Source organism: Canis lupus, chromosome 25 (assembly GCF_048164855.1).
Source record: "Canis lupus baileyi chromosome 25, mCanLup2.hap1, whole genome shotgun sequence".
Classification (NCBI taxonomy): domain Eukaryota; kingdom Metazoa; phylum Chordata; class Mammalia; order Carnivora; family Canidae; genus Canis; species Canis lupus.
In genome coordinates, this window is record NC_132862.1 from 32,393,704 (window position 1) to 32,419,068 (window position 25,365).

A 25,365-nucleotide genomic window follows, 5' to 3' on the forward strand; every position below is an offset into this window, starting at 1 on the left:
GGTTTTTACCTTGGTCATTTCTAACTCTCTCACTGGGCCCTTCTCTGATGCTTGTTCACCACTGACGATTCATCCATCACAACTCGTTGTTGGTGTCAGTGTATCCTCTCTCGTTGGTATAGCTGTATCTGATGTACTTTGATTTCTACCACAGTCATCACACATAAAGCACAAAATAGGCCTTTAAAAAAGACTTGTGGCTTTACTGATATTCCTGTATTGCTGCCAACATGTATAAAAAACATTGAATGACCCAGAATGTCAAGATCCTAGTTTCAAAACCATGTTTACTTATGCAAGTATAGATGGTTTTCTTATTCATAAAAACCATGTAGACTCACTATGTAAAATTTGCAAAGTACAGAAAAATAGAGAAGAAAGAAGACATCCATAATCTTATATCCAACAATGAACTCTGTTAATACCCCTCCCTAATTATAAGTTCTCCTGCAAAATCCTAGCTAGTGGGGATCTGTTGCTGTTTATCATTTTGAAAAATTAGAATCATCCTGATTTAATATATTTTTATTGTCCAAATTATAAAATCAAAAAATATCAATAAAGAATCTAGGGTCAGAAGTCCACTGGCATCTTTATAAGTAGCTTTTAAGTAACCACCACAGAGGTGAGCCCAAACTAGGAGAGGCTACTGCAGATCAAGGATCATAATAACCCATACTCTGCAAAATGCATTGTGTATGCAAAGCTCTATACCAATAATGTCGGTTGAATATACCAGCTAAATGTATGCTGATTTGTATATTTGTCTCTCCCATAGGATTTTTGGAGTCTCTGGATGACTTTTACATTCTTAGCAGTGGTTTGATATTGCTACAGACCACAAACAGCGTGTATAATAAAACCCTACTAAAGCTTGTGGTACCCCAGTCTCTCCTCGCATGGCAAAGAGTCCGTGTGGCCAATATGATGGCAAATGATGGCAGGCAGTGGGCAGAGATCTTTTCAAGCCACAACTCTGGTAAGTGGCCGGCAGAAGTAGCTTTTCAGCATGTACGTATGTTTGGATTACGAGTTAACCAGCAGAGCCATATCCATAACCTGGTTCATATTTGGATTACGAGTTAACCAGCAGAGCCATACCCATGACCTGCTTCATGTCCCCCAATGTTTCAGGCACGTATAACAATCAGTACATGGTCCTGGACCTGAAGAAGGTAAAGCCGAAGTACAGCCTTGACACGGGCACCCTGTACATTGTGGAGCAAATTCCTACATATGTAGAATATTCTGACCAAACTGAAGTTCTACGGAAAGGTACTTTCTTCATGCTAGAAGTCTAGAAAGTCTGATGAGTATGTGAGTGTGCATGTGTATATGGTGAGGAATGTGTGGTATGGGACTGTATGATGGGGGTGTGGGTGTGGTGGGGAAGGAAGGATGGGAATGCCATTGCTAGTTACACTGGGAAATAATTAACCAGCGTCAGCACAACATGTAAAATCTGCACCTCAAGCTCTTATATGCCACTGTATAATTTGGGACAAAGCCAGGCATTTATAGTCTTACAACTTCTCATAGCTCTAATATTACCTTCTCTCCTTGGTTCCTGAGTAAAGCTTTTAGTCAAATTTAGCAGATATTTATAGAAGTGCTACCTTGGCCCAGGCCCCTGGAAAAGTATGGCTGCACGCACAAAATCCCTGACCTTTAGAAGCTCAGTCTAATGAGGAAGTGAAGCACGTAAAACAGCCGTTAGAGCACACAAAGGGAAGAGCAGTCATAATGTGGGCTGCACCACGCCCAGTGGGAGCCACTGTCAGGGGATCAGAGAAGGCAGGTCTGGAGGGCAAGACCAGAGCCTAGACATTTTGAAGCATGGGTCTTAGAGTGATACCACCTTGATTTGAATGAATCTCTGCTCCTCAAAATCTCAGGCAAATTATCTACTCTCTCCAAGCCTCACTTTCTCCATCTGTAACAAGTGGTACAGGTCCACAATCACTTATCTGTAATTTTGAAAGCTCAAAATTTGTTTTGTTCTATTTTTAACTAGCAAACTTAGTAGCAATATGACTTGAACTGACCTCATTTTGGTACAAAAACTACCTGTTTGGGAGTTTGGTAGACGATCTATTTAGACCTTATTTCCTCTCCTCCAGGGAGCCTATACATTAGGCTACAGAAATCTCAATGCCTTTGATTATGAGATGTTGCCCACGGAAACTGCCATGTCATATATAATATGCACACTCCGTTGCTGTTCTAAAATCTGCAAAGACCCTGAACTCTGAATTATCTGGCCCCCAACAGTATTTTGAATGTGGGAGTGTGGACCTTTGTAATCTCACAAAGTTGTCATGAGAATGAATTGAGATAATTCTTGTAAATTCTCGAGCACAATACCAAGCAAGCACTCTTATCTTGCATCAAACATAGAGTTTGGCACACACAACATACATGCATAGTTGTTGAAGGAATGAGAGTGAAGATGATGTCTGAGTGACTGTTAAAGGTCAAGAAAGAGTTCACCAATTTGACAAGGGGACAAGGTCAAACAAATGGTGGCATGAAAACTGTGATTTGGAGACGGTTAGCTCGAGAGAGCTAGAGGAGGGGCTATGAAGGGGAAGGATGGTGGTGATGGAAAATATCAACGTGTTTGAAAAGGGAGAATAGCCTGGAAGTCAAAGAGAAGGCAGGAGACCAAGTAGGAAGCTATTGCAATAATAGATCAGCTGATAGATGAGGACTAGAATCCTGGGAAGGTATGGACCCTGGGAGACAGGGCTTGGTCCTCAGACTCCCAGGTCCCCAAGAGATTTTATATAGTAACACCAACCAAATGCTCATAGTCTACATAAAATAGTTAATGTGGAGACTTCGATTGCAAAACAGATCAGTTATACCACCAAGTCTACAGAGACGTCAGATCATCAGGGGTCACTTGGTTAGGATGGCAATTCAAAACTGAGAAGTCAGTTGTCTGACCTTGAAGCCTCATCCATCCAGCTCATAAGAGCCTGATAAAACTAGCATGCCTCAAGAGGGAGATGTATGCTTAAGAGAACAGATGATTCAAGGCCTTTTCTTCCTTGGACTGCTGCTGATTTTTAGAAGGGTAGATTCAGGGCAGCCCGGGTGGCTGAGCAGTTCAGTGCCGCCTTAGGCCCAGGGCCTGATCCTGGAGACCTAGGATCGAGTCCCATATTAGGCTCCCTGCATGGAGCCTGCTTCTCCCTCTGCCTGTGTCTCTCATGTATAAATAAATAAAATCTTAAAAAAAAAAAAAAAGGCAGATTCAGGTTCTTTGCAATCTTGTTCCTAGGTCCCATGGAGAAAATCTACCCTGATACCAAAACAAAACAAAACAAAACAAAACAAAACAAAAAACCAAAAAACATCTAATGTTGATCTGTCTGTAGTCATTTTGCCAGAGGTGGGAAGAAAAGAGTTAAATTCATTGTCTAACTATATGCCAGGCACTCTTTTGGGCCTTTTACTTATGTTCTGTTGGTTGATCTTCATTAGCATTCTTCCAGATAAGTAGCATCATTACCATTTTAGGAAAGAAAGGAAAGAAACCTGATTTGCCAAAATACTTAAGTGATATCATCTAGCAGTCATAATAAAAGACAAAAAGTTCCATAAACCTCCTAGAATTTGGAAGCAACTCTGGTATATTGCTGGAAGGCCATGGTCAGAAGGGAGGCATTGGACATCTCTGAACCTCCATCTCTTTCTTTATAAAGAGGGATGGTAATGCTTATGCATCATTAGGTTGTTGTGAGAGTATACAAGATACTCTATTTTAAATATCTTTGTAAATCATAAAGCTTGATGAAAAGGTGAAGTGTAAAGCAGCCATTTGGATTATTCATTTGTTCACATAAAGAGAAATATATTAGTTACTATCCATCTAATCTTTACCCAGTATCAGACACTATTATAAGCATTCCATCTGTTTGAACTCATTTCATGCGCATCATAATCCTTATAAGGTAAGTACTTTCATCGTTCACATTTTATAGATGAAGAAACTGAAGCATAGACAAGTTGAATGATTTGTCTAAGGTCACGTACCTAATGATGGCAGAACCAGGCTTCAGATCCAGGTAGTCTGACCCCTAAGTCTATATATAACCTAAATAAACTATAGTAATAAACATGATTTTAGCCTGTCAGTTTAATGTGATCCTTCTCTCAGTTCTTCCTGATGCTGGTGTGTGTCCCAGAATCAGCAAGATCGAGTATCTTATGGTTTTATTTTTTTTTTTAAGATTTTATTTATTTATTCATGAGAGACAGAGAGGGAGAGAGAGAGGCAGAGACACAGGCAGAGGGAGAAGCAGGCTCCGTGCAGGGAGCCTGATGCGGGATTCGATCCGAGGACTCCAGGACCACGCCCTGGGCCAAAGGCGGCGCTCTTTTATTTATTTATTTATTCATAGAGACAGAGAGAGAGAGAAAGAGAGAGGCAGAGAGAGAAGCAGGCTCCATGCAGAGAGCCCGATGCAGGACTCGATCCAGGGTCTCCAGGATCACGCCCTAGGCTGCAGGCGGCACTAAACCACTGCGCCACTGGGGCTGCCCTCTTATGGCTTTAAATCTCTGTATCTTCACCCCTGAGTAGGGGATCCTATAAAACAGTAAAAAAGGAGAGAGGCAGACAAAGGCCAAGACAATATGGGGTTGGGAAATCAAACCCAGAATGGTTGAGGAGCCCCTGTGATGACAATCAGTTATAGCCCAGGCCACTGTAATCTGGGATGTTCTTGAAATATTGATCATACTAGAGCTGTGTCACACATTTGATGCTTAGTGATGAATGGGCTCTATGACCCTGGCACATAATGAAGCTTGGGATGAAGCTAAGCCTTAAGGAATGCTTACAAAGAAGTTAAAGCCTGCTGGAACCTTAAAGATCATCTCCAATCTCTTCAAATTATGGATTCTTCCTTCCCTCTCCTGTCAAAACAAGATAATAAAATGAGGCTAACTGCCTAAGGCTTGGTCATTCAGCCCTGAGCCCAGAATTCAGGTTTTCTGAACGTTAGGTATTGTGTTCTTCTGCTATCCCATGATTAGCACCTGGTCCATTCCCTGTTAGGGCCACATTGTGAAACTATCTTTTGGCATTTCAATAACCAAGTTCACTTAAACCAGCTCCCCAGACTACTCTGTGTTATGCTTCATTTTGCTGTACAGATAATAAGGTTATTTTCTGCTTAATAGATTGCTTTAAGAATTTTGGGTGAAAACCAAAGAAGTCTGATGCTCTTCTTTCCCCAATGGAATAATCTAGAGATATATTGATTCTGTAAATTTAAAAGGATCAGTTTGCAGACCAGTGTTTATTTTTATTTTCTTTTTGTTTCTAGAATTTTTTTAATAATAAATTTATTTTTTATTGGTGTTCAATTTGCCAACATACAGAATAACACCCAGTGCTCATCCTGTCAAGTGCCCCCCTCAGTCAGGCCAGTGTTTACATTCAAAGCTTTATTTCCTTCAATAATATCATTTTGCAATCACATTGTGCCAATTTTCAAAAGAAACTATCATGAATAACATTTCTTTCATTCCGTCTCTCTTTTCCATCTCCCTGTCAATGTCACCCTTCCTTCCCATCCCAAATCAGGATATTGGCCCTCCTACAACATTCCTTTCCATGAAAAAATCTACAGCTGGAGTGGCTATCCAATGCTAGTTCAGAAGCTGGGTTTGGAGTACTCCTATGATATGGCTTCACGAGCCAAAATCTTCCGGCGTGACCAAGGGAAAGTGATTGATATGGCATCCATGAAATATATCATGCGATACAACAGTACGTAGCACATTTCTCAAGAATCATTCTTCAAAACTCCTTTTCTTCCCCATGGATAAAGAATCTATGTAAGTTTCCCCAAGTAAAGAATCCATCTCTGTACTAGAAGGAATTATAAGAAGTTACTGAATTAAATATTTAGTATTCAATCAATACTATAAATATTTTATACTCAACATATAGAATTTTGTCTTCTTTTATAAAATGACAGGGAAGATTCTACAGGTTTAACTGTAAAAAAAGGTAAAACACAGAAGAAATAATAACCCAGAGTACTTTCGTTTTACCACTCCTCCTCAACCCTAACACAGGATTTCTTCCAAGGAAAAAAGCAGCTAATAAAACAAAAATTATTCCTAAATACTTCATAAATTATGAACAGTATCAAATTTGTACTTATCTGTTGAAAAACAGTGATGCACATTTATCCTTTATTATCTTTCTTCATCCAACTCCTCAGTGTGCGAAGTTCTTGAGAGCGGCTGGGTCAGTGAGGCTGCTGGGGTGGACTCTCTGATTATCTAGACTCCAAGAGGTCCAAAAAGCTTACTGTGGGCAGGTAGATCTCAGAACAGCCCGTACTCACCCTCTTCTCCATTACTGTTTCTTCCTAGATTATAAGAAGGATCCTTACACTAAGGGCGATCCCTGTAATACCATCTGCTGCCGTGAAGACCTGAACTCACTTAACCCAAGTCCTGGAGGTTGCTATGACACGAAGGTAACATGCAAATTGGCTTTTGAATTTAATTTTCATCTGCACGTAGACCCATTCAGAGCCAAAGCTGAGAGATTTTCGTGGCATAAAGCACAATATTGTCTCTGACCATAAATTCAATTCAGGAACCAGCTTTTGTAGTTTCTGGTGGTAGGTCCCATTGCCTAACTTCAACACCCTGCTCTGCCACTTAATAGTAAATTCCATAATCTTGTGATATTTGTTTCCTTATCTGTAAGATGGACATAACAGTACTTGCCTTATAGGATTGTTGTGAAGAATAAACATTTAATATCGATGCTTAGAATACTTATTTGTAAATGTACACCATCATGATGATGATGATAATGTTGTCTTAAGTTATCAATTAAGAACCTATTATTGGGAGTGGTTTGATTTCACATTAAACAGGAATTGAATTTAGCTGAAAGAACAAGTTTATTGGACAAGCACTAAAGGGTTTTCACCATATAAGAATTAAGTGCTGTAATATATCTCATAATACAGGTAATAAATAGGTATTATTTATTTGCAGTGGTGGGCTGAAGTCAGCTCATAAGGGCTTGTGAGAACCAACTGTTAAAATCAGTTGACAAAAAATAAATAAATAAATAAAATAAAATAAAATCAGTTGACATCAATGACAACCTGAAATCAGCCATGGGGGATTGAGTATTTACACAATGGAAATCAGCAAGCACTTAAAGTCAAGGTCTTTTTCCTCAGAGAGCTGGTCGTTAAAAACTTTCCTGCACACTACTGATTTGGGGTGTCCAAGGTTATAAACCACGTGGTTGGTGTAAAAGCATCATTCTACCATGTTCTTTTTGCACTCCTGGTTGGGCATGTCTTTCTGTTTGCACTTCCAGTCTGAATTCTAGAAGAAATGTTAGAAGTGGAATTAACTGTTAAGAATGCTGGTCCTCCTACCCATCTTTTTTCTATCAGCCTAATGCCTAAACAGAAGATGCTTTAAAGTAATCTAGTCCCTACTCAAGTTACTTTTTAGCTATAGGAAGAGAACAAAGCTCTAGCTTTACAGACTCCCACCCAATATGCTGTATTTAAAAAAAAAAAAAATAGTGGATGTAGACAGCTTGGTACACATGAAACCCCAATGAGTGCATGTTTCTTTTTAATAGGATTTGCAAACATTCAGTAAAGTATGCAAGAAGTGTTATAGCCATTCCCAAATACACAGAGAATTACCTCTGCTGTCTTGCCTGAGAGAACCCAAGCAAACCTTCCACCTGCCATTTTACTTTCTTCTGGAGAGAGGAGTCTGCCAATTTTTCATCAGAAGAGTCTCTGTTGAAGGATATACTTAATTTATTATCATTTTCTTTGAGCCATTTTGAATATGTGGAAAATCAGAAGTCATGAGACACTTTCTTTGTTCATCTAAGGCTAAGATCTGCTGCTCTCCAGTATTTAGGTGCTTTGGAGAACCATGGACCTCGTTTTTGGATACTGAGTTCCTTCTACTTTAAAACTCTGTTACTACCTTGATAATAACAACTTTTACTGAGGAATATATTCTAGATGCTGCTCCAAGTATTTGCTCTCATTAATCCTCATGACAACTCTTCTATGAAGTAGGGTTATTTTTTTTTTGAAGTAGGGTTATTAAAGCCCTTTTAGAAATGAGAACATGGAGTCAGAGGGGTTATTTTTTAAACAAGTTTTGAAGCTAGAATTCTGCATGTGAGCATTCTGACTCCAGACCTCACCCTTTTGGCTACATTAATGCACTTCTACTCAATTCATATCTGAATGCTAAATGGCTATGGAAGAGCATGTTGTGGAAGCTTGAAAGATTTTATTTTAAAAGAGGACTAATACTGTGACTTTGGAGAAAGAGCAGGACAAAAAAACAAAAACAAACAAAAACAAAAAACAAAAAACAAACCCAGAAGGAAAAACAGGAATTTAGTTTTTTTCCAAATGGCTTTCTAAAACGTCCCTCTCCTCTCTCTTCCCAGGTGGCAGATATCTACCTCGCATCGGAGTACACAGCCTATGCCATTAGTGGTCCCACCACACAAGGTGGACTTCCTGTTTTTCACTGGAACCGTTTCAACAAAACTCTCCACAAGGGCATGCCAGAGATCTACAACTTTGATTTTATGACCATGAAACCAATTTTGAAACATGACAGAAAATGAAGGAGGGAGTTGAGGGAATAGAAGGTTGCAGAGAAGATTCCAAAGGTGCGATTTTAGCTATGTTTTTCCATTCAGAATTAATCTTAATAAAATATATTAAATTCAGTCTGTCACTTTCATTTTCTGATTTTATAGTTTTTTACAACAAACATTCACTACATAGGGTGACACACTCTGGAAGATACATTCTAGAAGACAAAGAACAATACCTGGCTTTAGAATACAAGGGTATGTACAAGAAAGTATGGCAGAAACTGCTCATCCAGATCCACATTCTCCTTTCATGCCTGGCCATATAGCCCACATCTCTCAGGTTTTCCCAGATGGTTGTGCCATGATAGGGTTCTTGCCAAAGGACTCTGAGATTAGTGTCACTTCCAGGCCTGGTCCCTAAGAACTTGTACTCTTCCAACGCTTTTTCTCCTTCCTTTGGCTGAATATGTGTAATGACAAAGCCCTGGGGAATGCTGGAGCTTCGTTTTCAAAGGAACTTCTAACAGAAATACAGTTAGTGATTCTTCTGGTCATTAACAAGCACCAAATCTTTTTGTGGTGCAGACTCGGCACAATAAAACCTTAGGTCTCCCATTAGTTAAAGGCAGCATATCTAATCTGGGAGCACCTCTACCTAACAACTTCTCTTTCAAAGCTAGAGAACTGTATGTGGCTTGAGCGCTCGTTAGCCACATTAACTACTTAATATGGTTAAATAAACCGTATTATACAGTATGATGGGTGATTCTTAACAAGGTGAGAGACGTTCCAAAAGCAACACAAGAGCTGAGAATAACTAGAATGAATCCGAATACTCAGAATGTTAAAAACCCAGTAGTTTATTTCAAAGTATAAATTTCAGGCTTGCTGGACAAAATCCCACTACAGTTAACACTTATACAGACACCACTCTACTGTACATTTAAAAAAGAAAAAAAAACCCACAAAAACCTTCAAAACCTAATAAAAATTGGGCAACTTGATATAGCCCAGTTTATATTAGACATTAGGAAGGTCTTACATTGTCTTATTATTTACATTTTCAACTGCAATAAAGAAAAATCAGGATGCAAGTTTACTACAAAGGATTTATTTTTATATTTAATTTTGAAATGGCTGAGAAAATAATAAAGCCAGGATCCCCAAAAGGTGTTTGATTGCCCAGTTACCTTATTTACAAACAAAACTAGAAAAAAACAAAAACCCCTAGCATTTAAATATAAATGATGGGTACTTAGCTGATTCTACAAATAAAAATAAACTTATGTAGCATGATAAAACTATTTGAAAAAGAGAAGACAAAACATGTGTCCCTCCCCATTGGATGGTCCAAGGGGAATGCGTTTTAGGAATTAGATCTAAGTCTGTCACACTAACAAAAACACCTCATGAGCTCATTCTTTTTGTCCAAAAATTTTAAGAAGTGGGAGAGGGTCATCACTCAGTAAAGAGTAAGGAATGCAGAATCCTACATTGTTCTTAGGTAATTATTTCCAATAGTACAATACTGGGGCATGGCTTTTCTGGAAATTTTATAAAACAGGCCAATGTCTAGTTAATGACAAAATTAAAATAACAAATCATACTACACTGAAATAGCCCAAGGAGGAAAGCTGGGGAGAACACTTGGAAGGTCTTTTCAGTACTCCAATGTGCTAAAATCACAGTGTATCAAAGAAAGAGAAGAGGATACCACAGGTATTATTTTGTTAATCTTGTACAGTACTGGAAAATTCTTGGAACAAGATAAATGCCTATCATGCAATATTAACATTCACCTTGCTGCATAAATAATTTGGAAAATGTAAGCAAAAGAGCAAACGACAAAAACTAAGTTAACACTTGCTCAATACAGTGAGAGAACTGTACAGTGCAGCCTGCGTAAGGAATTTTGCAGACAGATGTACCAAATATTCTAAGCTCCTTGCTTTAGGTCATGTTTCCCAATTAAATCTTTAATCTAGCAATGGGGGTGGGACGAGTGGGGAACACTCTCTATGAGGCAAATGGCATCCCAATAAATACTCACTTTTCAGGGAAGAAAGCTGTACTCTTCCCTTCTCTCATGAGCATCTATTGTATTAAACAGTACACACAATATTCTGCATATTTCAAAGTGAGTCTAGAGAAATAGGGATATAATTACCTCATAAAGTTAACAACAGATGTTGTCTTTGTAATTTATAAATTTACTGGCAAGAACATAATTTTAAAAAGAGGCTTACTCACACTTAAAACAGGGTGAAAATTACTGACAAAGTGCAAAACAGAGAGTAACAAACATCACCATTACCTTCAAATGCCATATGAACATCCTATATTTCAGGTCAAAATATGAGAAGTTGCCAGGATTTCCAATAAGGCAATACTTACACAAGTACTGTCAGGCTAAAACTGTGGCAAACTTGCATTCCCAAAATGGGATAATCAAACTTATTTGTAATACTTTGTGAAAAAGTACCATGGAGTGTGAACTGCTACAATATAGTCTGTAATCAGTAGCTATTTCTAGTTGAGTCCTCCATTCTCTCTCCCAAAAGAAACAAAACAAACCGAAAGTCAGAGCTTATCAACATTAAAACCTGCCCAAAATAAAAGCCTATAGTTCTAGCCTAGCACTTTTCAGTAAATTCAATACAGCTGTTGCCTATAAATCCCTTGGCATGCTAATTTGAGGAAAGTATCTCATAATATACGCTTTCCTCAAATAATTACAGTCTCTCTTTGTACCTTCCTTCCACCATCTGGAATAAAAAGTTTAATTTTGCTGTAGTAAATGTATTTTTAGGGTTACTATTTGAGAATTTATTATATTTTTCTTTGACAGAAGACATACAATATAGGCTAAAATAATATTTTCATTCTACTGGGCTTTCTTTACCTGATTATATAATGCTATGAAAGCTTTAAAAAAAAAAAGATAAGTGAATATAAATAAAAATATTCACCAAGAGAAGCTTTTCTAGGCTAGGTAAGCAAATTGTCATCACAGGACCATAAAACCGGCCAATAAAGAACAATTTTGAACATGGGTTTTCCATTCTGTAGACAGGAATGATCTTGAACACATAATCAACAATGCAACCACTGCAGGTAAAAACATATACACATGCAGATACAGATAGGTGTTCATACACATCTAGAAGATCATCAATTTTCTCCCGTTTACAATTTTCATTGGCATGACATCGACAACTTCTTTTATCATCATTAGTCCTAGAATGAGTAACATCTACAGAGCTGGTTGGCAAATTTGATTCATGAAAACTTTACTTCTCATTGTCTCATTTTCTGAAAGTGAAAGGAAGGTTTTAGAGCACTTACATTTTGGCAATCTGTAGGCTTTCTTCTGCATCAAACTTCACACATAATGTGGCAGTACACTGGCCAGTGAAGTCTCTAATGAGAGTTTCTTTACAACTAGAATGCTTCCCATTACAAGCTATCAAAGTTGCAAACAAAGCAGCATTAATAGAAGGGATAGCTCCCTCCTATAATTCTAAGAAAAATTAAAAATGAAGTCACTTTGAGAAAGTAGAGATACGGATTCAAATATGGTAAGGGAAGATGACTTGAAAAATTGTTTCACAAACTCCATGAATTTCTTTCAAACTAGTCCCAACCATACTCTTCATCCCCAAACTCACCCCATGTCTCCTGCCCTAAATTACCTACACTTGAATACCTATCTGATACCAGTAAAGCTGGCACTCATACTCCATGACTGAAATGGAATTTGATCAACTCTGAAGAGGACCAGAGATGCACAGAAAGTTGTATCTAATGTTACATAAGATAACCCCAAAGGATATACTTTAAATTCTGTCCAAAGCTGACAGAGGGTAAATCAGACAAAACTTGGCACCATCAAAACAAAGTTAAAAGGTTAAAACAGAAAAAATGATATGAGATTAATAAGGAAATAAAGCTTTCCCCCTTGATATTTTAGCTTACTATATTTTCTGAATTTTATTATTTACTACCTATGACAGAATACTATGCTTTGGGTAATAAAGGAACTAGCACTGCTTTCATAATCTCTAACACAATATGCAACGTAAGTCTTAAAATATGTTTGAAGGACAATTTTCTTAGACAATATGGTCTTTCTTCTCTTGGTCCATTTTACACAGTTAATTTAAACAGTGACCACAGACAAAAGCACTTATGTTCTTAGAGAAGAGTAAGTCAAATTTTTGGGAGTTCAATGTAGTGATGCCATCGATAAGAATATATCTAAAAGCCTTGGTTTAAAATTGACTTGAGGGGAACATTCTATATTTAGTGGAGAAGAAGGAGGAATGAAGGGCGAAAGGCTGAAAGAGAAGATCAAACAATGGACAAATGGTCACGTTTATTTTTGCAGTTAATCTTTAAGGCACAAAATAAATGTAAGAGCCAGATTAGTAAAGAGGGGCCAATGCAAATCTTTTTCACCTAATTAACAATGAAAAAAAAAACAAAAAAGATTAATAGATCCTTTCCTATGTTCAAATTAACCCATTTTCAACTATTTAACCATTTTGCTTTTTATTTCTTTCTTTGGGTTTTGTTTAGATTCAGCTTAAATCATTTAACTATGAACCTACAGATCCCTTAGAAGCAGAATCATGCCAGTTACATACCATACCTCGGATCCCTTGATCTACTTACTTTATACCTTGAAGAGAGGTAAATTTGAGAATGGAAATGGGAGATTTCACTGCAGTAAACATATAAATAGGGAAAAACATACATAAACACCCACACATATTCCCCAGCCTTAGAACTAAAGCAAGGTGCACATTTACATTTCAAAACCTTGAAGTTTCAATTGTCCAGGAAAAGACTCTTGCTTTATGGGCTGTTTATTTTACTTCTGGTTATAAACAAATGTAGTGTATATACACATCTGTCGAAGAAATCTTGCACAATGTGGATTTTACAATGAATATCATGCACAAGATTAAAACAAGACCAAAAAGTGGAACTTGGAAAGAGGAAGAGATAAAGGCTCCAAGGTTTAACTGCTCTGGGAAGAAGAGATCACATCTGTTGACTGAGGATCACAGAAAGGTCCAAAACGTCCATAAATATCCTTGGCTCGTACTGCAAAGTAGTATTTGCTGCCAGATACAAACTGGGTGAGAGTGCATGCCATGGGCAAGGGAAGTGCCTTTACTTCTCCAATCTTTTTCCACTGTGAGGGCACAGTGGCACTGGGTTCCTCATGGTAAGCATAGAGATGGTAGCTGTCAACAGTGGCACAGCTTCGATCTACCTCCAGGACACTCCATGATAGTACAATGCCATTTTGACTCTGAACTCGTGCTAACTTCAAGTGTGGCTTCTGAGGCAGAGATGTGCTGGCAGCTTCTGGGGGCAGACGCTGTGGCTGTGGGGCTTCTGGCAAGGGGGCTGGGTGCACAGGGCGTGGGGGCTCCTAACAAAACAAGAGTCATGTTGATTTAATAATGATCACAGAGAAGATTATTTCTGAATGCTAGAACTAAAACATCTAAGAGATCATTTAGAGAGAGATCATTTTACATCAAGAATACCAAGAAATACCAAATACTATACCACATTTGGCTAGTCCTATTTGATTTGTGATCAATCATGCCATAAATAACAGTGCTGAAGTTTATTCCTATAGACTTTGGACTTCCAAAATATTGAGCTTTCCTCAGGAAATAAAAGCCTTTGCTGATGGAACATCATTTTGATAGAAACTAAAATAATCATCTATTTCTAATAAATAATTAATTATTTATGCCATAGATTCTCATTTTAGAATAATGTAACATTTTTAAATATCATGTGCGGCAGTCTCCTATATGTATTTAATTTGACTATTCAACTCTACTTTCATTTTTAAGCCATTTTTCCCACCTAAGGACAGAAGCATATCATAAATAAACACACTTAATACTGAATGTATATTATGTTCTTGGTCAGTCTGCACAAAAATTGTGGCATTTAGACTATGAAAGGTGAGATTTAAAAAATAGAGAAATAGTGTGTACCTTTCTGTCAATAGGTGAAGCATGAAAAGGGCATGGGTATAAGAAAGTAAGGGGATTTATGGGCAAAATCAAGCATTCACAATTACTTAGACATAGGACATATGAATAAGAAATTTGGAAAGGTAGGTTAAGGCCATATGATGAAAAAGCATGAATAAGTGTATGAATTAAAACTGACTTGTTTCTAACACTGGACTATTATTATATCTAGGTTTTAATAATGATTATAGTGATAATTAAAAAAAAAAAAGATTCACATGTGAGCCAGGAAAAAGGGATATGAGTGACGTTTTTTTTCCAAGTGAAAGATACCATTTGCTCACTGACTTCAGACTGAAAGTCATGAAATAATAAGATTTCCTTAACTAAAATTCATTTAACAAAAACTATGTTTTAAATATGCATTTCCTAAACAGGATAATTTACATACACTAAATAATGAACTCTGTAAAGGTCTCATGATATCATTTTATTTTTTTTTTAATTTTTATTTATTTATGATAGTCACACACACACACACACACACACAGAGGCAGAGACACAGGCAGAGGGAGAAGCAGGCTCCATGCACCGGGAGCCTGACGTGGGATTCGATCCCGGGTCTCCAGGATCGTGCCCTGGGCCAAAGGCAGGCGCTAAACCGCTGCGCCACCCAGGGATCCCTCATGGTATCATTTTAATCTCCATGCCTTGTCAAAACTTAGTAGCAGTAATGTGCATAGAAAAAATCATAAATATGTATCTGGAAAAACTTTTGCTTTTTCATTTTTGCCATTGCAATGGAGGCTTTTATTCAGATTTTACAAATAAAATAATAGGAATCTCCTTTAAAATAACCCTATGTAGGGGATCCCTGGGTGGGTCAGCAGTTTAGCGCCTGCCTTCGGCCCAGGGCATGATCCTGGAGTCCCGGGATCGAGTCCCACGTCAGGCTCCCTGCATGGAGCCTGCTTCTCCCTCTGCCTATGTCTCTGCCTCTGTGTGTATGTGTGTGTGTGTGTGTATCTCATGAATAAATAAATAAAATCTTTAAAAAAATAAAATAAAATAACCTTATGTATACATGGGTTGTCAGAATAACTGGGTGGCATTAGATATGAAAAAGATTAGCCATATACTGATTAAGTGCTGGAAGATTAGTGATAGGTAAGTGGGAATCATCATTGCATACTCTCTATTTTTTATAGATTTTGAAATTCTTATTAAAAGCATGTTTTAAATCAATTAAAATTTTAAAAATGTTCCTCCTGAGATACATAGTTTATTCTAAGACAATACACATGGGCTCTGGTTTTTTATTTTTTTTTTATTTTTTATTTATTTATTTTTTTATTTTCTTATTTATTTATTTATGATAGTCACAGAGAGAGAGAGAGAGGCAGAGACACAGGCAGAGGGAGAAGCAGGCTCCATGCACCGGGAGCCTGACGTGGGATTCGATCCCGGGTCTCCAGGATCGCGCCCTGGGCCAAAGGCAGGCGACAAACCGCTGCGCCACCCAGGGATCCCTGGTTTTTTAAATAAAGCTCTTGATAGGTCATCAAATTTGTAAAACTATGGTATTAGAGATTTTTACTCTATATTTTTTTAAGGAATAGGGAATGAAAGAAATTATCTGTAGCTGCAAACAACAGTAATGGCACATTCACCACATATTCTAACAGGGTCAGTTTTGAAACAACAAAAACACTAAGGATGCTGGGATCAGAACACCTAAGTTAAAATGGCTTTGATATTAGTTTGGGTAATGACAGTGAGTAACCTGAGTAACCACTTAACGTCTCTGTGACACATTATCTTTTTTCTATCAAAAGGAGAATAATCCTCATAGGGTTGTAAGAATTAAATTAAATAACACATGTACTTGATAGAGTGCCTGGTATACAATTAATGCTCCAGTAACATTAATTTTTTTCATTGTAGTGGAGTAATAAAAATAACAGCTGTTAAGAGGATAGACTAGAAAGGTGGAATGTATGGGTTTTTATGAGATAAGATCTTGGGCTGGTTACTCAACCTCTCTGTGCATCAGCTGCTCTATCTATAATAAAGAATAAAAAAGGAAAGCAAGAGTCCTAAAGGATTCCTGAGTGAGGACCAAGTATTAACAGCGCCTGGCACACAATAAGTGCTCAAGAAATGCTAGCAATTATTATGCATACTTTAAAAGGGACATTTTGCTTGACAAAAAGTGATATGAAATTTCAATTCCCTCCCTTCTCAAAAAGCCAGTATTTCCATATACATGGTATAGCATACCAAACACTGTTAAAAATCATGTCACAGAATATTGGGACATTGTTTTGGAGCCTAAATCTAAGGGGAAATCTTTGATCTTCTCTGTTATCTCTTAACAAATGAATTCCCAATGCCAGTGGATTATTAAAAAAAATAGTGATGGCAATGCACCAATTAGAACTGCCATATAAGGCTTTGAGGAAAAGAGTAAAGCTAGAACATGAAAAAATACTTCTTAAAATACTCTTTTTAATACTCAAAAAACACATCTTTTTAATGTAACCATAAATTAAAAATGGTCTATTTCACTTTACATGCCCCAGCTGTGGACTCTTCTTGAACACTGTATACCACCCACAAGCATGTTCTTAGGGATGATGGTCATCAAGGATGTTTATAACAGTTAAGATATATTCTCCTGAATAAACTTCTGTCAGAAAAACAGAAGACGTGTCTTTTCCTCTTGATACAACCAGCTTGAAGGATAAATGCTAACTATAATAATATTTGACAGCCCTACAGCTGAGAATTTTGGAAATCCAAACAATACTTACAGTATGCACTTGTGGTGGTCGGTGATGCACTGTGAGCTGAGGTCCTGTTGATCCCAGGGCTAGTCCATTATTTACAACATATGTAGTTGCTTGAGGCACTCGAACTGTGACACCTACAAAAGAAAGTTAAGGCATAAAACTAGAATTCTAGGACACCTGGGTGGTTCAGTCAGTTAAGCATCTGACTCTTGATTTCGGCTCATGTCATGGTCTCAGGGTTGAGAGATCAAGCCCTACATCTCGATGCTTAAGTGTCCCTCTCTTCCTCTGCCCCCCTCCCATCTCTTTCCCTCTCTTAAAAAAAACACAAACAAAATCCCCTAGATTTCTACTGTAAATTTGGTAGAACACCGATTAAACACTTGAAGCCAGCAAAGTGATGTTTTTAAAATTTGGAAGGAAAACCATTTCTAACCTGGAAGTCTACACTCAACCAAATAATTGAGCATGAGAAAAAAGAAATTTTCCTGTATGCATGCAACCAAAATGCAAGCAATCAAAAAAAAAAATCTTATTTCCATGAACCCTTTCCAAGAAGCCCTTGGAGGATGTGTGCCACCAACTATGAGACAGAAAATCAATAAAGAGGAAAATATGAGATACAAGAAACAGGAGATCCAGCCCCGGAGAGAAATAAATGGAATCCCTATCAAAAGAACTCTAAGCAAAAATCCTACAACAGAACACAGTGGCATACCATATGTAGAAGGCAAACAGACCAGAACAGAGCAGTATAACTCTAAAGGTAGACAAACTGAAGCCGTCCTCAAAAATATCTCTGCTGTCTCATCCTTCCAACTAGAACAGAAATCTTGACTATAAGTTATCCTTGGTTTGTGTTAATGAGGCTCCTCACTTTCTCTCCACGCCGTGAACAACTAACTAACGATACTCATTTCACTGAACAGAAAACTATTTTGACATATATTAGGGCAACATAAGCAGACAGTTTAAAGTCATCTACTGCCTGGACCATATTCCTGCCATAAATTCAGTTCCTGGCCCATACAATAGTGTGTACCTGACTATGGCGAGACCTTACTGATTTCCCGGAAAACATTCTTATAAACTTCAGAAAAGTTAAGTCAGATTGTGAACCAGAAACTCTGCTTAGTTTATTTTCTTCTTGAAATCATCACCTAACAATGGCAGTTTCTTTAAATAGCTAGATTTGCCTTTGCTATTAAATTTGGCAAAACTAAATATTTTTAGTGATATTTACTTAGGTGGCAAAATCAGACAGAAAAGCAGAAAGTAAAGACGGTGGTTACCTCTGATGAAAAGGGAGAGGGAAACAATTAAGGGTGGACATACTATAATAAGTTTGTAGGACACTGATAAAGCTCTATTTTTTAGAATGGTGAAGATTTCATAGGTGGTTCATTTTGTTAGTCGTCTTTAAACTTTCATATGCTTTTTAAACAAACTATATTTTACTACTGAATATAATATATACATAAAATTGTGTGTGTGTGTGTGTATGCACGTGATGCACGTGTATGTGTGTAGAAACAAAAGATTTCCTTTAATATTTTCCTGTCTTCTATTCTCAGCTTAACCATTATTGCCATCATTTGGGCTATGCCACAATTGATCATTCGTACTTTAATTAGGCAAGGTATCTCTTAAAGAGGGCAGATCACCATCAAACAGAGCATTGTGAGAATACAGGCCATAAATAAAATTAAATTGAAGACAATACATGAAGCACAAATCATATATTACACATGTCCAATTTTTCTGGTTAACTCTTTAGAGAAGAAAAAAATTAGTAATAGTTTTAATATGATATTATAAGCATTTTTTGCTAAATCTAATGTCAATATAAGCCCACTAAATGTTGAAGAACTACATGTAACTTGAGGCCACACACAAGAAGAGTCTCTTACTATTTTGGGGATTGACCTGCCGAACAGCAGGAGCCTGCATAACCGTTCCTCGTAGGGGAGCCTGAGCTGGTGGTGCTGGGAGAGTTGTATAAACTACTTGGTGGTTTGCAGGAGCTCTTGGTACAGGGAGTCTTGTGGTCACCTGAGTTACTGGACGATGTGTTACATTCACGGTGGTTGGAGCTAACGAAAAGCAGAAAAACATATTGAAATGCAGTTTTAAGTAAACAGTTATTAATGGTAAGTAATTTTGCACAAAATCTAACTACAATAAAGAGAGAAATACAGACAACAGTCTCCTTTTGTAATCTTGAAAGAGAAGACTAATATGGCTAACCAAAACTAACAATACTATTATTACAAACCAAACTTCAAAAAAAAAAAAAAAAAAAGAACACTTCAACCATGTCCAATGCCCTTCCCACTCTTTAGTTTTGACTTAAGCCTGTGAAGATAAAGACTTGAGAGTATGATCTTAAGGGAGTGATTTAAAACAGCAAATTTTCACTCCTCACTTCTCAATGTTTAATTATTCTTAATACAGAAGGATTTGGGGTCTTCTAGGCCTTCTACTAATGGCAAATCCAAGAATAACTATATTCCCACAGTTCAACAAACTGGCTAGCTAATGTAACTGGTATTTTCTTTAGGTGACCCAAACCATCTCCTAATTCAAAACAATAAAACATTAATTAAAATACAGAATTCTTCCTTCTCTACTCCAGCATTCCTCCTAATCTATATTCTAGAAAACATTCATGCCTTGAGTGATGTTAACATCATATATATTATGATTATATTAACATATATTTCTCAAAAAGTCCTAAATGTTCACTGGCAGCATGGAACTACAATAATTATTTTAGGGGTTAACACATTCTTGTTAATAACTCTCTGAATTATCATCACATTTCACAAGTAACCACATATTAAATATATAATAAAAAATAATAATAAATCTACTTTCACATGGAAAAACAGATTTCGTAATAAAACAAATTTGGAGGTAAATACTATGACATAAATAAAAAGGTTTCTTTACTAATGGCTTACTTACTAACATCTTTACTTAATCTTTACATATCCAAACTTTCAATGTGAGCCTTTAGAAAGGGAAAAAAAGTATACAAGGAGGAATCCTTACACCTCTTCATCTCTTTATTACCCATTTTATTATTTATACTGTACATGGTTTGCTTAATGATATTTCCTTCTAAATTATCTAAATTGGTGACTTAAACTTTGATTTCACTAGATACAATTCCATGTGAATTCAACATTTTCCTTAATGAGAAAAGTCCATATATACTTTGCAGATAAATCTCTAATGATGGGCTATTTTATAAAAAAAGACAAATTGTCTTGGGGCACCTGGGTGGCTCAGTCAGTTTTGTCTGACTCTCGGTTCTGGGGTTGTGTGAGTGAGCCCCATGTTGGGCTCCACATCCAACAGAGTCAGATTGAGATTCTATCCCTCTCCCTTCCCCTCTACCATACACCCCACCATCTGTCCCTCTGCTAGTGCATGTGTGCACTTTCCCTCTCAAATAAATACATAAATTCAATCTTAAAAAGAGAAAAAAAAAAGGGAAAAGAAAAGACAAATTGTCTAGATTGGCTTCCCAACAGTTTAGGAGATCTATACTACATTTTGAAAATGTAGGTAGGATTTAATAACTTCTTGAGAGGCAGTGAGTAAAAATATCAGTACATATCTCCAAATGGTAGGGTTAGGCCAGTTAAAACTAGTTCACATTAAGAATCATTTAAGATTTATTTCTTCATCAGTCAATTATTACTTTGTGGTCATAATCAGAGTGAATCATTCCACTCATCCCCTTAAGAGAAACCATATTCATTTCTGCTGCTTATAGTGACACATGACAGAGACCTATAAATTTCTCTTCTTTATAACCACTCTGTATCTGTGCTGCTATTGAAGATGGTCAGCAAATCTAAGCTATATTACATTCAAAAAGTTGTACTGTCCCAAAATAAAAGAATTATCCTTAATTTTCAATCTAATTTTTCCACTTACTTCCATAGTCCTATTTCATTTTAGGCAAAACTAAAAGCTTCAATTCAATGATTCGGCAAGTTACCTGTAGGTAGTAAATGTATGGTTGTCTGAGATGGTCCACTTGTTGGCACCCCAGATGGCTGAAGAGGTGGTGCTGGCTGGATGGGTTGCAATGGTCGAGACACAGGTTGAGAAGAACCCATGGTTGACACAGGAGTATGGTTTAGCTTTTTAGGTTCTATTAATTAAAAGACAGACATTTTGATTATTGATAGACAAAAATTAGAAATACAGGTTTTCCTTTTATTTGTGAATTTTACATTTGCTTGCCACTCAGTCACATTTACCACTAAGAGAGCAATTTATTTCTATTTTAATCGTGCACATCTGCCAGGGTAAAACATTACATCATGGCCTTAAACAATTCACCATTGGTTCTAATACATATTCTAATTCACATTTATATAGTTTTACATTGTTTTTTATGAAAGAATCCTATTTCCGAACTCAATACAATATCATATCAATCAGAATTATTTCATTTCCTATATTCATACATGTATGTATCTATATCAAGGACATCCATCTAAACAAATATCTATAAATTGATGAGTTTTTTACGAGTTATCTTGAACTCTACTCTACAAATGTTTAGGCTCTTTTGTTTGATAGAATAGGTGGTTGCTTATTTACACTACCCAGTCTTTAAAATAGAATAGAGTGTCTGATCTCAAAAAAGGTCTTGGACAGCCTATGGAATAAATGTTCACATCTCAGAAGAAGCCCTTAAAAAAAGGTAACCACTATATGGCATAATGTAAAGACTATAACAAAAGCCCTTCTATCCAAAATGATCCCCACTGATTTCTGAATTCTAAAGAATTCTTCACTATACTGTAAAAAAATTAAAGCGTTAGCTGCTTTAACTGAGTGCTGATGGAAAACAATGAACTTTGGAATGGAAAATTTAAGGTATACTCAAAGGTGGGGCCATGGGAAAAAGCCCCACAAAGCAGGGATGCTAGAAAAGGAATGGCAAGGGCACTGATAACTTTGCTTACTTGACTTTTTTATTCAGAATCAGCCCTACCTGTGTCCTCTCAAAAATAACCTGTATTTATTTTATCTTCTAGGGATTCATTATATTTGGACTTGTCTATAAAAAAAAAAAAAAGAAAAATCAATGCAGATGATTTTAAACTTTTTAATAATAATATACTGGCATGAATTAAATTCGGACAAATGATTGGATAAATCTTCCAATTTTACATCAGATTTATACCAAAAAACTTGAGTTTACTGTCACATAATCAATTGTATAGCTACTTGTTTCCCTAAAACCAATTAACGATCCTATTCTCTAAAATATGTTTTTAAATCTATAGGTTATTTTTAAATTTAATGTTAAGGTAATAATTAACCTATTAACTTATCTTACTAAATTTTCCACATACATTATGTAATTATCACCACAGTTTCACACATATATCTGTAAATAGTTGTGCAGCCAAGTTTGAGAAATATTTTATGTATCTTGAATCATTCTTAGAGAAATTACATTATTAATTAGCATAGTAAAGGCTCAGAGAAGTCTACTAAAGGGGGGGAAAAACCCATATAATTTTTATTTAATTCAGCATTTCCCCAGCATATTTAACCATGGAACTTTTTATTCACACTGTCTATTAACACTGCAGAAGAATTATTGAGAATATTAGTTAACATCTATCCAATTTAATTTATAAATATTGTAATTAACTCAGAATAGTACTGAGCATTTTGGATGTGCAGGCTTTTTAACATCACCTTCATTTTTGTTTATATAATCTTAAATAAAGAAAATTAATTCAAATAACCAAATTTAAATGTATACACACTGGAAAGTACCTACATTAAAGGGCATGGGTGCACACAGACACATGAACACACACAGAAAGAACATTTAATTTAGAGTCAAAAGACCTGGGTTTGATTCCCAGCTCCTTTACTGACTCTGACTTGCACTCTCTGAATCAATTATCAACTCTAAAATGGGCATTACAAGGCTATTACAAAGATCAAGTGAAATAAAATATATAAAAAGAGGGATGCTCCATAAGTTAATCTCCTAACTGCTCTGTTTTCCTCTAAGCTTTGTTCATATTCATTCAAAATTAGATTTCGATTTTTTAATTCTAATATAAAAAATTCTCATTCTAAAATAGATGCAAATACATCAAGCATAATGCTGTAGAGATCTGTCTTCACTGATTACTCGGTTAAACAGGAAAAATGTTATCAAAGCATTCCTTTGTAGTAGTACTATTACTTATGAGTACCTTGTGAAGCTCCACTCTCTTCATCATCCATTGTGAGATCAATGACACCACCCGAATCACTGCCTGTGGCTTTTCCACTCTGAAAAACAAAACTTCTGCATTTTGCAAAGGAAACTCTGGCAGACATAAAGAAGAATGAAATAATACTTAGGGGCAACAAGGATAATGAGTAGCCTGTTTCAATCTGGACCACTAAATGGCTTTACCTGAAAACACAGTGTTTGTCAGACAAATGATCCCGAATACTCATGAGCTATACATCTGTCATAGAGAAAGTAATTTTGAATTTTTTTTTACAATTATAGAAATTTTTTAATTTGATGATTGCATAGGGTTATTAAGTGATTTAGTGCTTTAACTGATAAGTATATAAACACCATTCATTTTCCCGCACTTAAAATGTTGACCAATCCTACACTATATTAATATTAATTCACCAAAAGCAATTTCAAAGCTAGAATTAAGTTGTATAAAATACTTATATAAATAGTTATATAAAATAATCTAAATCTATGTTTTTCCCCCAAAAGAAGGTATGGTATGATAAGATATGGTGTGCTATGCTATTAACTGACATCCAATTTGACCTAAGTCAACTTATTGTCCCAAATCATTAGAAATGTTAATTTTTAAAAATTAGAAATATAATTTTAACTACATACAGCAACAAAGAAGGAAAGTAGTACAATATAGATGTAAGGAACCAGTAATCTGAGTCAAAAAGACTGAGGGCATCTTTTAGTTCCAGCACATATCAGCAATGTGAATTTATATTAAAAGATAATATCCTCAATTTCCAAACTCTGCTGTTATGAGCAATAATCCAAATATGCATACAAAGAGCCTAACACCAGGCATGACATGTGCAGGCATGACATGTGCTGTGTAAAAAATGCTAATCATAATTAATATATTATACTGAGATCAGCTCCAAATGACTAAAGTTTTTAACTGCAGAATTCAGACTTTACAAATAATTAAAGAATATAATTCCTTGACATTAAGAAACTCAGGCCAAATCCAAAGATAATGATTTAATTCTAAATCTTACAACTATAAATCTTTCTCTAATAATGACTTCATAGAAAATGATTTGTTAACTAACACTACAACAATCTTAAAATCCAAAACTAGAAGTTCTTAACAAATCCTTAAAGAATGTAACAAAATTCACCTGCTACAACATATTTACAAGGTCCAATTTTCAAAATTTACCAAACTTTACATTTATCAAAAATTACCAGACAAATATGCAAAACCCAATAAAATAGAACCCAACTAAAGACAAAAGACAGTCAAGAGAAAATGACTCCAAGTAGAACTAGAAGTTGAATTCAGCAAAGACTCCAAAGCAGCTTTTAAGAATATGTTAAAAAAAATAAAGGAAAGTATTATATTAATGAATGTACAGGCAAGAAATCTCAGTAGTAGAAACTGAAAAACAAAAACAGAAACTCTAGGTCTAAAAAGTTTGATTACTAACTTAATTTTCATTGTATTAAAGAATACTGATCGAAATCCATTACCCTGTGCATTGTAATTAGAATTTTACTTTGAAACAGAAGGAAAAACTCTTACCTGTGATGTGCTATCAGCTGCTTTCTTATTAACGGAAGCATCTATTGTTTTGTTTGTCTGGTTTTCTGAGGAGTCAAAAAAGAGAGCCATTTCTAAAAGCA

The 25,365-nt window shown here is 36.2% G+C and overlaps 2 protein-coding genes across 27 annotated transcripts in view; one reads left to right on the forward strand and one right to left on the reverse strand.

The window, feature by feature from the left end:
* The window catches only part of PLBD1 (phospholipase B domain containing 1), a 51,031-nt gene extending 42,258 nt beyond the window's left edge, over positions 1 to 8,773 (forward strand). The window contains exons 7-11 of one of the 2 annotated variants that reach the window (XM_072798942.1): positions 779 to 979; positions 1,135 to 1,275; positions 5,600 to 5,785; positions 6,400 to 6,506; positions 8,486 to 8,773. In XM_072798942.1, the coding sequence (XP_072655043.1) occupies positions 779 to 979; positions 1,135 to 1,275; positions 5,600 to 5,785; positions 6,400 to 6,506; positions 8,486 to 8,668 (818 nt within the window). In that variant the 3' untranslated portion in view covers positions 8,669 to 8,773. Of the gene's footprint in view, positions 1 to 778; positions 980 to 1,134; positions 1,276 to 5,599; positions 5,854 to 6,399; positions 6,513 to 8,485 lie in introns of those variants that run through there. The other variant, XR_012017680.1, reaches the window with a different exon arrangement.
* Positions 8,774 to 9,483: 710 nt separating this feature from the next.
* The window catches only part of ATF7IP (activating transcription factor 7 interacting protein), a 112,287-nt gene continuing 96,405 nt past the window's right edge, over positions 9,484 to 25,365 (reverse strand). For 16 of the 25 annotated variants that reach the window (XM_072798928.1, XM_072798917.1, XM_072798929.1 and 13 more), the window contains 6 exons: positions 25,265 to 25,356; positions 23,687 to 23,765; positions 21,451 to 21,606; positions 19,349 to 19,531; positions 17,460 to 17,572; positions 9,484 to 14,084 (listed from right to left, as the gene is read on the reverse strand). In XM_072798928.1, coding sequence (XP_072655029.1) covers positions 13,665 to 14,084; positions 17,460 to 17,572; positions 19,349 to 19,531; positions 21,451 to 21,606; positions 23,687 to 23,765; positions 25,265 to 25,356 — 1,043 coding nt within the window. In that variant the 3' untranslated portion in view covers positions 9,484 to 13,664. The remainder of the gene's footprint in view (positions 14,085 to 17,459; positions 17,573 to 19,348; positions 19,532 to 21,450; positions 21,607 to 23,686; positions 23,766 to 25,264; positions 25,357 to 25,365) is intronic. The other 9 variants (XM_072798935.1, XM_072798932.1, XM_072798936.1 and 6 more) reach the window with 1 other exon arrangement.